The sequence below is a fragment of the Onychostruthus taczanowskii genome, unplaced genomic scaffold (assembly GCF_017590055.1).
Source record: "Onychostruthus taczanowskii isolate IOZ18803 unplaced genomic scaffold, ASM1759005v1 scaffold17, whole genome shotgun sequence".
Taxonomy (NCBI): Eukaryota; Metazoa; Chordata; class Aves; order Passeriformes; family Passeridae; genus Onychostruthus; species Onychostruthus taczanowskii.
This window is the reverse complement of record NW_024498906.1, coordinates 78,130-95,557: the sequence shown is the minus strand read 5'-3', so window position 1 is coordinate 95,557 and position 17,428 is coordinate 78,130. Positions and strand designations below refer to the sequence as shown.

Genomic DNA, 17,428 nt, shown 5'->3' with positions numbered 1-17,428 from the left:
CCCCCTTAGACTTATTTGAATTAGTCATTCAAAATGTATACCCAGATCTTTTCCTTCATGTTCATAGAACGAACTCTTGCCAAGTCTTAAACATTTTAGCAAAGACAAAAAGCCACACTCCAAAACTTAATCTATAAAATTGCAGTTTGCTATTTACCTAGTTACACAGCAATCAAGCAATACCCCTGTGTCTTGAGAAAGAGCACTGGAACAGGAAGGCATTTTGAGGCTACAAGAGGAAGATTTTGTATGGGAGAATGTTCAGGAGGGAATTGCAGTGTTAGTTACAGCACACACACTCATATTAACATATGAGTTATTCATATTAACATATTCCACCTGCTGAGTGGAAAGATTTCCAATGTAAACCTTTAAACCCCAGAATGCTGGTGATGTCATTGAGTTGTAAAGCTAAGGCATGTCCTAGCAAGGCTGGAAGAAATCTGAGGAGAGGATTTTCTGCACACCTCACCCAGCACCACCCACGTGAGTTTTAGCTGTGCTGTGGACCAGCAAGCTGAGCAGATTACCTATGCTAGGCAACCATAAACACTGAAGAGAGAGTGAATGATGAAGTCCTGAGACAAAAGGAAATAGGTATTTCAGCATGAGAGTCTTAACAGGAAACTATTACTCCAGAACATTTAATAGCCCCATAATTAGGGTGTGATTTTCGAACATTTGACACCTGGATAGAAGCCCTAGCTTGTAAGCAAAGCTAATGATAACTTCAAAGATGCATTACAACTTCTGGGAGAGTGCCCTAAATAAATGAAAGTGAATAAACTGTCTCTTAAATTTTTGTAAGGCCTAGTCTGATACAGACATAGGCCCACATAGGCATGAACATACCTAGTTTGAGACTGGGATGCATCCTCTGGGAGAAATTTAATTCCTAGAAACATTGGTGTATACACCAAGAGACAGTCAAGAACTGACCAAAGGATCAGAGTAACGCAGTGATTAATTGTTACTTATTTACCTGAAGTACTAGTTGGGCATCCAAGTTGCCTTTGTGGTTTCAGCTGCTTGTGCTTTATGGCACAAGTGCCCAACCATCAAAGCCCTGCTCTTCATTCCTTGTGAATGGCTTTAGATCATGACCTTTTCCAAACCTTTCCACGGAAATACTGAAGTCACCATTTTGTACAGAAGTGAGGAATGTGGTGGGAGGCTGCCAGTTTACATTTTCATTTTCAAGGACTGAGAAGACCAAAACTACATAAGACTCAAAGTGTACAATACCCACAAATAAGCTGCTTTAGAAGAGAAAACAAAGGGTTTTAATAGGAAACTAGTGGATGAAGAGGGGAACTTCACATGTAATGTTGCTAGCTTTCACTGAGATTTACATAGTTTCATTTGAAAAAATAATAAAAACTGACTTGTCTTTGGGAACAGTATAATATGGGTTGCAAAATCACTGGTGTACAATAAAGCCATGTTGCTTGTTTTGGTTTGTTTTTTCCCCCTTATCCAGTTAAGCATCAGCAGGCTTTATTTCTTCTTTGTGTACAACCAGCACCTTTATTAATGGCCTGCAAGAGTAAGCCCGAGTGCATTAATTATATTTGCAAATAATGTCATTTGAATAAGAGCTGAAAGTGCTATTCAGAACAAAGAAGCGACAAAAAATATATAGGGAATTTAGTAATCTCTGCTGAATATAATGACATCTCTGGAGGAAGAGGATAAGAAGCTAAAGATAAATAATTTAAACACAAATATCCAGTACAAGGGAGGAAATGTAGGAAATGAGAGGTGTTCCTAGGTGAGTAAGTGTAGGCAACACTGGCTACTGCCAAAAAAAACCTTTGCAAAGCATTAGTGGATATGCTAATGTGAAGCACCAAATCCAATGCCATCTAGTCACAGAGTACTCTTGAGTTCTGGGAAAAATATTAATGAAAGATGACCTATGAGCTGTGTTCAGAGACAAGGAACAAAAGTGGTCAGAGAACAGAAGGAATGGTGCATTAAATAGAACACCAAAACCCTCACAAAATTTGCCCATATGGTGCTTACTGCATCAGCATGGTCCAGCTATCTCTCAGATCAGCTGTGGAGGAAAGCACCTATGAACAGGACAGAAAACAGCCTGTGTGACACATTCTGGTGCCTGATGTCCCCTGTGTGTTGTCCCCAGCTGAGAACACATTTGGGACAGCGTCACGCTTCTGCCATTGGCTGAATCCAGGCATGTAACTTGAAGGAAATGTGATTTGTCAGGAGAGCAGCAAGAGAGGGGCTGCTCCACGCAAGGTGGCACTCCAGGAGCCAGGGGTGGGAGCTGTCCTGGTGAGGGTGGTGTCCTCAGTCAGGACCACAGTTGCCACAGAAGACAAGTGCTCTGGCTCCAGTGACCTTCCAGTGGTGCAGGTCCCAGGTGGGGATGGCTGGGACAGCAAAGACCCTGTTACCCTCAGAGCTCTTACAGAAAACTTCAGAAAAGTTTTAAAGGAAATCCTTTCTAAACCATACTGGCACTTAGTAATGGCTAGTTATGTCAGCTGACTTTGCCATTTAAATGTTAGATGTTTACAGTGAAAACCCTTCTGAGCTAGTGACCTGAAGTCTTTTTCTGTAAGTTGTTAAGTGAAAATGCACTTTAAGGCACCAAGTAGCTCATTATCACTGTTCTGTGGGTCAGTTATGCATTACATGCTGCCAGAGCCTGTTTCTCTCCAGTGATTGTGGGGAGAGATTGCTGGTGCCTGTCCCAGATGAAGATATTATCTTGGGTCCAGTTATGTGAGGGCAGGTGGCTTGCAGGTCAGAACTGGGGAGTTTTGGGTTTGTGCTGAGGGATTCCCAAATGAAATGATGTTTTATGGAGGCATAGGGTTGTATCATGATGACCATAACTTTAAATGATGATCATGATTTTAAATGATAGATAAAATTTTTATGACTGTAAATGATATCTATGATTTTTATGACCATGTAACGATCATAAAAATTTGTACCAAGAATATGGGTGTCTGCAGTTATAACCATTGTACAATCAAATATGCATTTATTCAAAATAATGTTTTAATGGCATCATAATTTTAATAATTCAGCTTTTTTTTTGGGAAATATATTATAATAATTTGCATTATTATTTCATTTTGCTGAGTCCTCAAAAGCTAAACAGCTTAAACAACTGCAGCCTGTACTAAATTTATCTGTACTTCATGTATCTTTAATTTGCTCTGAGGAAGAAATGCACTTAGCTTGGCATCTTGCAGGGTATAGCATTACTGAAGCAATTATTTTAATTCCTTATATTTCTGCAAAAGGAGTTTTTTGTCAATTGTACATTAAAAATGAATGAAAGAAAAGCTTCCCTGAAACTGCTGCTTTGTTTCTAAAGTATATTGATCTGGATTTTCCAAGTGAAAACCAGAAAGTTCACAGAGTACCCATTTTACAGAAGTGAAGTGACCAAAATTCTTCATCTACAGTGACTGACTAGATCCAGTGTCACTGGATTGAGTTTTGTTATGTTTTTTTTTCCCTTGGCTTCCACTTTATACTTGAGATCCCCCAAAAACAAACAAACAAAACCAACCAACCAAACAAAACCTGTTGGGGTTAGGTCTTAGAACTGGTGGCCTCAGATCTGCGCAGTAGCTCCTTGTTGGAGTCCACTTTTGTAAGAATTGTTACAAAAAAGATTAAGTGGGTGTCAGGCTCCTGCACAAGATAATTACTGATTAATTTGAACACAGACTAAGAGAAAACTTGCTGAAGCAAATGCAAGCATATTTTTTCAGGGGTTAGCTCAGTGTGAAAAATAATTTCATTAAAGAAAGCTGCGTTTATTTGGTTTCTCACCACCACCATTTTCAGAGCCAGCAGATTTAAGTAAGGTTACTTAATATTACCAACTGTGAGCAGGAAGCATCCATTTGGGTTTTGTGTTTAGTGTCTGTGTACAACTCATTGTAATTTGGAGCAAAGCACACATTTATTCCAAAGACAAAAGATGGCTTGCTTCTGGTTAATGCCACCTACAGTTTTCCTTCAGATGACACATGATACTAATATATTTGATATCAGAGTAAATCTCAGAAACCCGACACCAGTGCTGGCTTGAAGCTGTAACACACAGGTGTAGATATGACAAGTTTCACGAGTCCCTGTTTGCTTTCAAGTCCACTGGCAGCCTAACTATTTAAGTTCAGGTTTCCTTGGGGCCCAAGTTGTTATTTTTAAGATGATGCCACATGTTCTGGGTATGCTTAGACATATCATTCAAGCAACTGAAACTGAGAGGCTGGCAGCTACCTGAGTCTGAAGTCCAAGGGCTGATCCTTACCTGGGTTTCCCCCTGCCTTCCTTGCCCTGTGGCCTGCTTGTGAGATATAAAACTGACTTACACCCCATAGAGCAGCTCTAAAGTAGGGGAGATGGTGAGGTGCTACTGCAGAAGTCAAGAATGTGATGATGACAGCCCTTCTCTGGGATTTGGTGTCAAATCTTGTACTGAAATTGGGCAGTGTGGGAGCAGGGACAAAATTGTCATCAGCTGAGTTAAGTTAAGCCTCTGCACTAGTGGCCAGGTGAGCCTCAGCTTTGGCAAACTGAAAACAGGCTTAAGAAGTTTGGGTGGTAAGTCAGTGAAATCACAGAAGCATCCACTTCTGTGGGCAAATCCCTCTAAAACCTGAGTGGGGGAGGACCTGTGAGGAGAGTGCTGGGTGTGGATCAGCACCTGGCTGCCTCCTGGAGATGAAGCTGGGCAGTTCTCCACTCACCCCTTTGGTTGGTGAGCACTTCTACTTAAGCATCTGGCTTCCATACTGTGTTGTTTACAGAGCTCTGGCATGATTTGGGGCTATGTTTGCCACTGGGCAGCAGAGCTAATGAAAAAAAAAAAAGTTCTCTGAAGACTTTTGACTTAAATTATTGCTGTCACAAGATTGTGCAGTTCTCTACCATCAGTTTTATTTTCTGTTCTGTGGACAATATTTGCTATTTTGCTGTGATGTAAAAATGCAAAACTGTTTTAATAATACTGAATTTTTGTTCCATGTTTCCATGGGTACTTTCAGAAAAAAGTAAGTACAACGTTGGTGATGTTGTGTTTGTCTGTGTGCATCTGGCATGCTTGATCATACTGTTAACAACACTTTCCTCACTTGAACTGTGTAATTGATCACCAGCTGATGAAATGATCAAATTGAGCATTTCACACTAGCCTGATGTGACACACCCTTTATAAGAACCACATCAGCAGTGTGTGTGTAATGCAGAAAAGGTCAGAATGCTGTGGACAAAGACTTAATGTTAGGACAGCCAGAATATCTATGCTGTTTTACAGAAATTTGGTACAGTGACTTGCTGTATCTGTGGGAAAATTTTCTAACAGAGGTAGAAATTCATTGAGGTGACTGTTGGTGTCATTCCTCCTGTCCCACTCTGTTTAAGTGTCTAGTTTTTTACCTACTCTTTCTTCAATTTTCCTTTTCCTTCAAAGAAGAGAGGGTGAAATTCAGGCTACAAAGCAGTGCTCAGTACCAAGCAGCAGAGTAGCTGAGTGCAGTTTTCTCTGTTCCACAGTGCAGTCTCATCAGAGATCTCCAGCTGCATGGCTCCCTTGTAGCAGTGCCCAGCAGGCAGTCACTGATAAGGCTCTGGCACTGATAAGGGTCTGTCTGGGTGGGCCACGTGCTCGATGTCTCAGTAGGAGACCATGCCCAGAGATGGGGAACATGGCACGAGTGGGGCCCTGTTGTCTGGAGGATGAAGGGCTGTGTGGTCAAGGGGAGATGTGACAAGAAATCTGTGCAGTAGTGCCTGGCATGGAGCTGGCACCCGGGCTGTCATGGTGCTCCCGCGCAAATGCGGTCTGGGATCCCCACTGAGCTCTGCTAACCGTGGCCTCTGCTCTGGAGGGTCCCAGGACTGACCACAATTACTGCTGCTCAAATGTGCTTATCTCTTCCCTGGGCTGTCTTTGCTGGCTTCTCATCTGGGGAAATCAAAATGTCTGGAAAACAGACTGTAAAATGAGGTATAGGAGGGAGGGGTTGAGGCTGGAGGCACTTCTGAAGCGCACTTAAATTTAAGATAAACTTGGAGACCCAATCCCACTGACAGAAAATGTGGTTTGTGGGCACTTCTTTCTCTCAGTCACTGTGGTGATTCTTGTTCTTCACTGTTTCCTTGTTCTTACCACTTATAAAACAATCACTTGCATGGCAATTTGGTCTCTGAAAACCAGTCTGCTGTTCTCGGGACACAATAAAAGGGGATAAAACTCTAGAAAAACTGTCAGGATAATGCTTGGTGCAATGAAAAATTATTTTTGTTACTAAAAGAGCAAGAACTGTAATTTAAGTGTAGAATTGTGAGCTAATAAAGTTGTCTTAACTTTTTTTGTTCTTGTTAAAACAATGATTTTCTTTACCATAAGGGAGAAATTCCTTTTATTTTAGCTCTGAATACCTGTTATTATCTATCTTGTTAACCATGATCTTAGACACACAACACCAGCAAAATGAAGAATGAATGTACAGGAGTCAAGCAAAAAGAAATGTAATGTACTGTTTATCAGGTAGAGTGTTATTTTGCATCAGGTCTTAAACTCCAGACTTCAGCCCATTCCTTTAGAGGAAGGTGTTCTGAAATACTGTGTTTTTAGCATGAGCCTAAAGAAGTTTTCTGGAAATGGGTTACATTTGAGGAAAGTGTTGATCATATGCATCATGGGTTGGAGGGCTTGAAATGAAATATTTGGTTTAGATCTTTCTGAATTCTTATTGGTTCCAACAGTGACAGCTACAGTGACCTAAGTGATGACAGCTCTCCAGAAAAAGAGTTTCCTTATTCTGACACAAGCTGAAATGATTATATGAGAGCACAGAAATGGATGATGCTGTTGAGGTAAACTGAAATGTTTTGATACTGCTTTATGACACTGATTTATTCTAGACTTAAAACAGGAAATAAAGTTAACTTAATTCTCCCATTTGTTTCAAGTCCCATCTGAGAGCTTATGTCTTCTTTCTTATCTGTAGCATTTAATTGTTTCCTCTTCTGCTTAACTCTGAAATTGAGATATTAAAGTCTGCTAAGTATTTTGGATACATCTTTTATATAGGATGCTGCACAAAACCAAGCTGTGTTAGTGTTTGAAGATACATTAGAAAAAACATTTTTAAATGATACTTTATTTTTTTGTGTCTTCAGTTTACAATTTGGAATCACTTCAACTACACTGTGTAGACATTACTTTTTATTTTGCCTTAATATTCACCTGTAATTGCATTTGATGCATTGATACAACCAACACATCCCAACATAAGTACTTTTATTTAATCTGCAGAGTGATAGAGACACAAACCGGTTTTATCAAATTGTAGCTTTGTTTGCCATAGGCTTTGCCAGAGTGATGTTGGATTGGTTGTTTATTCACCTGCAAACATGGTAGTCATAGATTTCCTTTTAGTTTGGAGGTTTTATTTCCTGTGAGACGCCTGATCTCTGCAGGAGCTAGGCTTGAAACTTGGTCTTACTTTATTTTTCCTCTGCAGATTCATCAGAGCTGGGGCTGGTATGACTCTCTCATCCTTTTGTGAGGAGGGCACAACTTTCCCCTCTGATTATGTCGCACATGGTGTTGACACTGAGCAGCTCTGCTTAGCAGACAATTAAAGCTGCATATGAACAGCATTTCTGCCTAATGGTTCCTGATCCAAGTAGTGACATGAGACTAGAAATTGGAGTTCAGTCCTTAGATGCATGCGTTTCTTCTGTGATTTTCAATTTAATTCCTTTTTGCTCTCCTGTGCTACATGTTGAAGATAATGATCCATCCAAATCATGAGAGCAAAGAACAGAATGTTAAGAGATGTAATGACCTGGTACATGTACATACAGTACTGATGCCTGTCCTAAAATAACCAAAAAGAAGTAGACAAAATGTTCCTTTTCACTCTTGCCTGGATCCTTCCCACCTCCAAACATCACAATGGTTCTGTTTCTTGAGACCAACACAAGGTACAGGACAGTCCCTCTGGAAAAGCCCTGGCTTTCCTCAATGGAGGAACTACCTTTATGAATGGTAGTTCTCTGTTTACTCTTGCAGTGTGACTTTTTCAGTACTTGGATGAATGTCCTTTTGTGATGCTTTTGAGCGGTTATCAGTAGCCAAGCTGATGGTGTCTGAACATGTTGCTGGTGGATAACAATTGTTATTCAACAGCATTACTGTAGAAAAGATTAAATAACTAAATCCAGATATCAAAAATTAAGAAAAGCATTGCCTTTTTTTTTTTTTTTAATCTCATGGTTAATTCTACACATTAATCAGAGCTGGATACACATGTAGATCATATTTAGCTTTGTGGTTTCACTTTAGGTAAAATGCATCTACTTGTAGAATTTACATATGACTACTTTGAAATGAGTCAACAAATTTGAGTGAAAATTACATAAGCATGAAATAAACTGAGTTAAAGATGAAATATTTTTAATAATTGATATTTTTACATTTATTCTTCCTTCCTCTCCCTCTTTATGTTACAGAAAACTTGAGAACAGGACAATATTGAGTAGAAGAAAGTAGAAGAGTAAGCTGCTTGCAGTTCTCATACTGTTTCTTCCTCTGCTATGTTCAATAATTCTCATTACAGATGACAGTTTTACTGTTCTGTAGCAAAAACTGTTCTATGTAAATGCTGTTTCAAAAGTTACTAAATGGTTGTGCACCTTAGCTGTTAATCATCATTATCTTGTGCTATATTTCAGAATGATCTCAGGTGAATATGTATCAATTCACTAGTTCACAGCTTTCTTGATTTGAAGAAAGATTTGACTGGTTTCAGTTGGCCTTGGAACAGGAAGAATAAATGCATTAGTTCTTGGAAATTAGGTGGGGAATGCACTAAAGCATTTAAGAGAAAATTGTCTTTCTCTTGAGCAGTAGAAAACCATTTCAGTTTTTTTTCCTATTGAGCTTGTATATATATTTTTATTACTTTTTTTTGCTGTTCTATATGTACAAATGAAAAATGGTTGCTGTATCTCAGCCCTGTGTGATTATAGTAATTAATGTTGGATACAAGTTTTTTCATTTTGCTTTTATAAGAGATTTGGTTTCACATAAATTCATTTGCTGTATTTCTCCTGGAAGTCTGATAATGCTCAACATAATTCTGACCTACAAAATTACAGAAGTGATATTAGAAGGTGGTTTCACATTTGTATTTTGTAAGAGAGAAAGTAAATTCGTTCATATATTAAACTCCAGTTTTAACACTTTTGTGAAAGTTGTAGAAAAAACAGTCATAAACCTGGGGTGTTATCTGGGCTCCAGCTGTGCCACACTCAGTTAGTTGCAGTAAATAAGTATGAAGCAAATTAAGTAAGGTTCACCTTTGTTTTCCTGCATCATGTGACCACTCCATCATTGTAGCACTTTTCCCCGAATGGATTGATGTGTTTTAATTTAGAAATCACAGGTTATTCCACTGCATCACAACTCAGGCAGCCCTGCCAGGCCAGGGCTGGAGCCTGAACCCACTGGGACAGAGGAGGAAGGTGAGAGGTTCTGCTCTGGGTGTAAGGCAGCATTAAGGTGTAAGGATCCCATGTAGCATTGGGGCAGTATCACACTTGTCACGGAAGCTGAATCTGAGCTATGGAACTGATGGGCTCCAGATGCTTGGGGCACACTTTGCTATAAAGAAAAATTCTCAGTTTTGAGAGCTGGTTTTCATTTTGGTTTTGGGTAAAGTGTCTTCTTTAATTCATCAAAAGTCAACATCTACACAAAAACAAGAAGCACCATGTTCCTTATTACAGCTTTGTAAACCAGCAAGTTTGAGAGCTGTGCATTGTTCTAGAAAATCTCAGGTTACATAGCAAATTTGTCTTTTCACTAAAAGGAGCTTTAATGGTAATGAAACATAAAATGTATTTTTATGGCTGCACTTTCCTAAAGTAGTTTGTGAATATGTGCCTTAGAAATAATGACAGCAGAATTGGTGTCACTGTATGTCTTCCCCCATGAGAGACACTGGCCACTGCTTTGTGAAAAGTGAAGAATTTCCTAAGATTGTCTGTAATGTGCAAATGTATTTTCAAAACATTTTCAATAAATTGTGTTATTTGGAAGTGTCTGGGTACCTGCTAAAGAATCATGCTGCCAATTGTGAACTGTGGTGTTAAAGAAAATTCATCATTTAATCATGAAGCTGTGCTTGTTTGTAAAGAAGGGGAGCAGCATCCAAGTTTGGATGGGACTGCAGGGTAGGTATTGCACTTGACTGATTCTGTGCACAGAACTGTATCTCACTGAGTGTCTGCAGTCCAGTGTTGCATCTGGGCAGCGTGGGGTTCCTGTTTCACTGTCAGCTTTACAGGTGAGCTCCTTTAGCACCTGCCCAGTGTACTTAATGTGTACCCTGAAGCTGAGGTTGCTTCCCCTTATTTACCTGCTTGGAGACATAACCTTCATGTGCTTGTGTGTAATGCCTGCAGAGGCTGGATCTAGTGAGGAGGATTTGCTTGACCAAACAGACTGTTCCTCATCAGGGCGTTCTTGTGGGAGGGTGGGCCAGATGCTGCATTAGGTTGCTGTTTTTCTGAAGCCATATTAATATCAGGCAGAGTGTGACTGTTGACTCAGAGTAGTACCAAAAAAGGCTTACTGTGGCCTGAGATCATGGGACTCTGGCATACTACTTCTGAAATCCTCTAGAGGCATCTAAGCCCTAGCTTTCCAGGAAGACACGGGAAGTTTTGAGCAATACCTTAAAAGTAGAGGTGGAGTTTTCTGCAAGACCCTGTGTAAGCAGCAATTGCAGCCCAAAGCTAAAGGATGTTTTCAGGAGAGAAAAGGCAGATTGTCAACAATTATAAGGGCAGGGTCTTGCTGCCCAAAATGATGTAGAGGAAATAAAGGAGAGTCAAGTGTAAGAGCAACAACTGACATACCAACCTGAGCTCAGGAGAGCTGTTACAGCTGTCATGGCAACGCAAATGAAAGGTTTTCCCCAAAATCTGTGTGTATCAATGACAGTAGAGTGTGATTACAGCCTAGAGGACTTCTGAGCTGGCAGCAGAGGCAGAGCAGCACAGGTGAACAGGAGCTGTGGAAACCTGTGTGGGACTGGCTGAAGCTCATTTCCCACTGTCTGCATATGTGAGGTGACCAAAATCATCTGAGAAAGGGAGTGAGGTGGAGCAAGGGGCAATCAGAACAATATTGCTCTGGAGAGAACATGTGGCCTCTTCCAACATGCTGCAGAAGCTCACTCAATCAGTTTGACAGGGAAGTTAACAAATGATGCCATTGTTTCTGTATCTAGGACTGAATAACACCTCACCCTTGCACACAAGTAGAAGGCAGCTTCTTCCCTGGGACATCTGCATGGGAGTTATGGTGCATTTCTGTGCCTCAGCATTTTATTCTATACAGTGCTTGGTTTTTCCCTGCTTGCAAAGTGAATTGGTAGCTGTTAGCTCTGTGGTAACTTGCAGACAAACTCTTCCTCTTATCACTTCACCCTATCGCTAATGTTGACATGGTTGGTACTTTGTTCAGGGATTTCTCACATTTTCTCAGCTAGAAACCTTTGTATTTTTTGATGACAATGAACTTTTATTCAGATATTTCTCCCTTTATTGGGTACTGTCTAGATTTTTCAGGTATTCAGTTGTGTCTGAATTGGTAACTAGCATGTGCTAACAAGGTGAAATGAATTGAGAGCTCATCTAAAATAATTACATTAAAAGAGTCTGCGTATGTTCTGCTATGCAGCAGGTTCATATTTGTATAGCTGCCCTAAAATGGCTCAGAATATTTACATCAGCATCTATTAGATGTCCAAAGAAAATGTCTATGTTGCCTCAGTTGGAAATTCCCTCTGAATAGCAATTCCAGAAATGCTATTTTCCAATTTCTGGTTGATTGTCTTGATTTTATCTGCAAACTTTTTTTTTTTAAACTTTTTAAATTTGCTTTTAATGTGAATTAAAATTATTAACTTTTCATGGAACACAGGAGTGGACCAGTTCTATTGTTCTTTATTCATATAAAAGTAAGTCAGTCATCTTCAGTACTGTCTGGTTTCTTGCTCTCTAAAATACCTCAGGGATTGCAGCATTTAACATCCTGCTGTGACCTAGCTGACCTACTGCTGGAATAAAGTCTATTAAAATGTCTTTCATCTTGTAAAAATTGTGTACTTTAATCTTTAGACTTTGATGATTTGTTTGTATATGGAATATTTTCCCTGCTTGTAACATCCTAATTCATTTGAAGAAATTGGTTGCCTTACTGGACTCCTGGTAACATGCTCTCACAAATTTGGATCAGAGCCTAGAAAACCAGTTTTTCCTGAAGTGTGGACAACATTGTGTGTTTCAGGAGTGCTCCTGGAAAGGTAAGGCTATCTTTTCTGCTTCTACGGACCCTCAGTTAATAATTTAAGAAAAGTTGGGAGATACTAATGAAGTTCACAGTAGCATCCTTTGGCTAACCTAAGGACCAAGTCAAGTCTTGGATTAAAGCATAATCCAAGACTCCATATATTTAAAGGAATAGTTGGGATAGTCTGCTCCGAGCTTCTGTATCCTCATCCAATTGCAGCTTCAATAATCCCTGATTTCACAGAGTCAATCTGAGCAATAAAAATATGACCTCAGGTGTCGTCTTGTTTGAATACCACTTGTGCTACCTTTGGAACATGGTCCTCATTGCCCAAGTATAGATTTGCAATTTGGAGAATAGTGCAGTTTTGGAGCAAACCTTCTCGCTACATGTGATTGATTTCCCACAGCAGCTGGTGTGCACCAGACCTCAGACCCTGTTCAGGAATAAAATTTGAAGATTCATTCCAAAACCTGGTGTAATTCAGTTCTGAACCCACCCAGGGAAGAACACTGCCACAGAATGCCTCTGTATGGGTGTTGTACTCACCTTCCTATCAGCCTTTTTGTTGTTGTCATGGGGTTTTTGGTTTGTTTGTTTTTATTGTTGAAGTCTTCCTCAAGTGCCACTGTGATATTTAATGAAAATCCTTTCGCTAGGATTTTTCTCCTGAGAAGCTGAGAAGCCTCAGAAAAGAAATGTAAAAAATAACTATCTGATTGCTGTGGAATTTGGTCTGGAGGTTGTTTACCAACAGGTGCATCTTTGATTGGTCTCATGTGAATTGTTTTGACTTAATGACCAATTGCAGTCCAGCTGTGTTGGACTCTCTGTCAGCAGTTTTTATTATTCATTCCTTTGCTAGCCTTCTGATGTATTCCTTTCTCTATTCTTTTTAGCATAGCTTTAGTATAGCATTTTTAATATAATACAATACCATAATATAATGAGTCAGCCTTCTAAGATATATGGCATCAGATTTATCTCTTCCCTTGTCCTGGGACCCGCGAACACATTGACACTCAGGGTTCCACACAGGCACCATGCTCCGAGTTGCTGGGGATGTGTTCTCACATAAGACCAGAAACCAGGCAGCAGAATCCTGGAGTCACCTGGCCTGGTCCTCTTTGAGCTTGGTAAGTGTCCTACTTGGGTGATGGGGCACTGCAAAATACAGCATCACAGACATGGCCTTGTGGGCCATGCTTGTATCAGCACCTGCACTGCTAAATATCCATGCCTATGTGTGAGCTACTCACCACAGGCTCCTTTTGTCCGAACTTCTCAGTTAGCCTTAGCAGATCAGATGAATTACCTGTGGGTATTGTTTCTTTCTTGGCATGGAACTTAAAAAAGAGCCTGGCCCAAATGGCTGAGATACACGATGTGGTATTCACATGCCCTCTGAACAGAGAGGAGCTGTGAGAGAAGCAGAAAAAAAGAATTGCCAAAACAATTCTTATCTCATTTGCTGCTCCTGGTGTTTGCACATGTGGAATGTGTTGAGAAGGTTGTTTACCTGAAGGAATTTGGTAATTAGATTCTAGTAGAGATTGTTTATGTTAATTAGCCTATCAAGTCCAAGTTGTGTGGAGCGTTGGTTTGGAGACAGTCATGAGTTAGTTAATGATAGTTCTTGTTAATGTAATGTTCTGTAATGTAGTTATAGTATAATAAAGTAATTAATTATCCTTCTGATATCATGGAGTTCTGTGCATCATTCTTCCCACCCGTCGGGCATCGTAGCATCTGATAATGTATGTTTGGTCAGATGATTCCATTCCTGATAGGTCCTGATAGGTGTAGGTGCTGAACTGGGAATCAGTCACTACCATCTACTCTTTGTTACTTATCAGCTAGATGTATCTGGCTCCCTGGTTTCTGGGGGCTCAGTTGAGTAGACTCACCCCTGGACAGCCTGAACTTCCCCAGAATGCAAAATCCATTCTTCTCTTGGGCCTCAAACCCACTTTTGTGTTAGTCAAAGCCTTGAATGTAGCAACCCTTTCTTGCTGAAGCCCAGCCAGGGGCCTGTCCCTGTGTGTCCCCAGTGTGGGTGCTTGGGTAAACATCTCTGTCTGCTCTTGCTGGGACCAGCTCCACACAAGACACAGCAGCAGCAGCAGAATCTGTCATCATGAGTTACCATGTAGTGCCACCCTCCCTGGAAAAACAACAATCTGTTTCTCAGGGCACTTCCCCAGGATGTAGGAGACATGACCAGTTTCCTCCCGCGATTCAGGAGCAGCCAGGCCCGCTCTCCTCTGGGGGCTGCCCACTCCTCCAGGTTGAAGCCACTTCTCAGTACCAGTGTTCATGGCTCTCATAACACCAGGGCCATCTGCCAAAATCCCCACTGGTCCTGTGCTGGAAAAACAGCAAGGATATGATTCTGCAGGTCATGCAACAAGAGGTTCCTTGAGAGGGAGGGAGGGAGGGAGAGCACCTGAGCCCATATCTTTATAGACTGATGAATTTTAAATAGATACTGAACAAAAGACAGAAACTGTCATTGGAAAAGGAGCCAGGGTAGAGGACTCCCATTTGTTAAACCATAAAGAAGAAGCTTTCTGGTTTTGTGCAAGTAAGTTTTGAATCCTTTTCTCTGGGGTGGCACAGATTGAACAGAAAGGAGTGACAGCACCTCCCCTCTTTTTTCTCCCCTATGGATGGAAGTTGCTGCATCATTGCTTCACCATTCAGTTATTGTCCCTGCTGGTTGTTAAGAACCTGTGCCAGTTTGTGTTGCTGCTAGTGCCAGCCTCAGGCACTAGCTTATTATCTTTTCCTCTGCTGGATATGCTACTCATCATCTGTCCTACCCAGGATTTTAATTTATTTTATCCCAAAAAGGGATAGAAGGAAGCCTGTACACATGAAAGTAAACTGTTCTCAGCATAGTTCCAGTGCCTGGAAGAGCTTGAACTCTTCTTAACATACCTGTCTAATAATATGCCTTGGTTGAGTCTCTAGGTTTGAGAAATTGAAAAGGCATCCAAAATTTTGAACAGTCAAAACATTGACTTCTAAGGCTTGTGCCTGGCTAGTGTGGCCTGTGTTTAGTCTTGGGAGCATAATGTGCCACCTTTTACAAAGTTTGGACAGTGCTAGTGGATAATTGAGTTTGAAGAAGGTTAACAATTTAAAGATTGTTCTGTGTATGTTATCTTACTGCCAAACTTTTGTTTACAAACTTAAAGGGATATCACTCTTGAGACCATCTCCTTTCAGTTTTACGTGAACTTTAAGAAAGAAAGGTTGAGGAACATTTGAAGGAACTGGGGTTGTTTAGCCTGGAGAAGAGGAGGCTTAGCAGTGACCTTATTGCTCTCTACAACTTCTTGAAGAAAGGTTGTAGACAGGTGGGGGTTGGTCTCTTCCACCGGGCAGCAACTGACAGAACCAGAGGACACAGTCTCAAGCTACGTCAGGGGGGGGATAGGTTGGATATTAGGAAAAAATTTTTCACTGACAGAAAAATAAAGTGCTGGAATGCTCTTCCCAGAGAGGTGGTAGAAGCACCATCTCTGGATGTGTTTAAAAAAAGACTGGACATGGCACTTGGTGCTATAGTCTGGATTCTGAGTTGAGGCGTTAGGGCATAGGTTGGACTCGATGATCTTAGAGGTCTCTTCCAACCTCATTATTCTGTGATTCTGTGATTCTGTTTTGACCAACAATGATTTCTCTCCAACTCACTAAAGATACAGAGCTCTCCTGGCTACATGAAGTTCGACAGTAGTGTAGTATCGTGAGCAGGAGAGAATCAGACCTCCTGAGGGGCAGGATCTAGGAGTTTTGCTACTCACATAACTAAGTGAATTAGGGATGAGACTATCCATGTAATGATTTGCTCTTTACTCAGGGTAATGCAGCTCTGACTTTGCTGGGGAACAGAGACATGATTGCTTGTTAATTTGAGAAGTGTGTAGCACTCCTGGGATTGTTTTATTTGAGACTTTTGACAGAAAGCTTATTAGGGCAGGTCAGAGGAATCACACAAAGGTCATGCTTGTGTGCTTTTTATATTGTTGCAGTGCTGCAAATGTAAAAGTTCAACCAAGATCATAGCTTAAAATATGACTGTATTAAGTAAAAATCTAGGTACAAATTTAAATGTGCCAGTGGCAGTCCTCTGAAATTGCTTTTTCCAAGATGATTTGTTCAACATCTGTTGGTTGTCTCATTGTGTGAGAAGAATATTAGAGTGTGAAAAAGATAAAAGACCATTACCCAGTCTGTTTGTTTTGTTCTTTAATAGTAAGGAGCCTTAATTTACAAGGCTGCTAATTTATGTCATTTTTTTTTCCTACTGTACAGGCTTAAAAAATTCTGGTAATATTTGCTGTAGTGTTCAGGAACATGAACTTGATAAAAGAATGAGTGTCTGAATTAATACCCTCTGCTTTGCTGACTTTTTGCACATGGGTTAACATTTTGACTGTGAAGTTAGAGGAGAAGCAAACTTGATGGCCCATGTAACTGTTTTCATGAAATGGAAATACTTATTTAGAAGTGTTTTGACAAGGTTTTGGGTCATCTGAAGGAGAACTTGTGTACTTGAAATTTAGTTTGTTTTTCCCAGCAGTATATCTTGATCAATAAAAACACTACTTCACCCCAAAAATCCCTATCCCTCTGCAGGGCCTTCCTATACTCCAGCAGATCAACGCTCCCTCCTGCACATCTTGGTGTCATCTACAAACTGAATGAGGGTGCACTTGATTTCCTCATCTAGATCATTGATAAGGGTATTAAATAATGAGCCTTGAGGGACCCCACTGGTGACCAGCCACCAGCTGGACTTTTCTCCATTCACCAGCACTCCCTGGGCCCTGCCATCAGCCAGTTCTTAGCCCAGCAATGAGGCCACCCATCCAAAGCACGGGCTGCCAGCTGCTCCAGGGAAATGCTGTGAGAGGTGTGGCAAAGGGTTTGCTGAGCTCCAGGTAGGCACATCCACAACCTTCCCCTCACCTACCAGGCAGGTCACCTGGTCATAAAAGGAGGTCAGGTTGGTCAAGCAGGACTTGCCTTTCCTAAATGCTGGCTGTGCTGGCT

The 17,428-nt window shown here is 40.8% G+C and overlaps 1 protein-coding gene across 2 annotated transcripts in view; it reads left to right on the top strand.

Moving 5' to 3' along the window:
* CTPS2 (CTP synthase 2) overlaps positions 1-10,107 on the top strand; it is a 59,431-nt gene extending 49,324 nt beyond the window's left edge. Inside the window, exons 18-20 of one of the 2 annotated variants that reach the window (XM_041399701.1) lie at positions 5,040-5,045; positions 6,763-6,873; positions 8,518-10,107. In XM_041399701.1, coding sequence (XP_041255635.1) covers positions 5,040-5,045; positions 6,763-6,832 — 76 coding nt within the window. In that variant the 3' untranslated portion in view covers positions 6,833-6,873; positions 8,518-10,107. The remainder of the gene's footprint in view (positions 1-5,039; positions 5,046-6,762; positions 6,874-8,517) is intronic. The other variant, XM_041399702.1, reaches the window with a different exon arrangement.
* Positions 10,108-17,428: the final 7,321 nt, after the last annotated feature.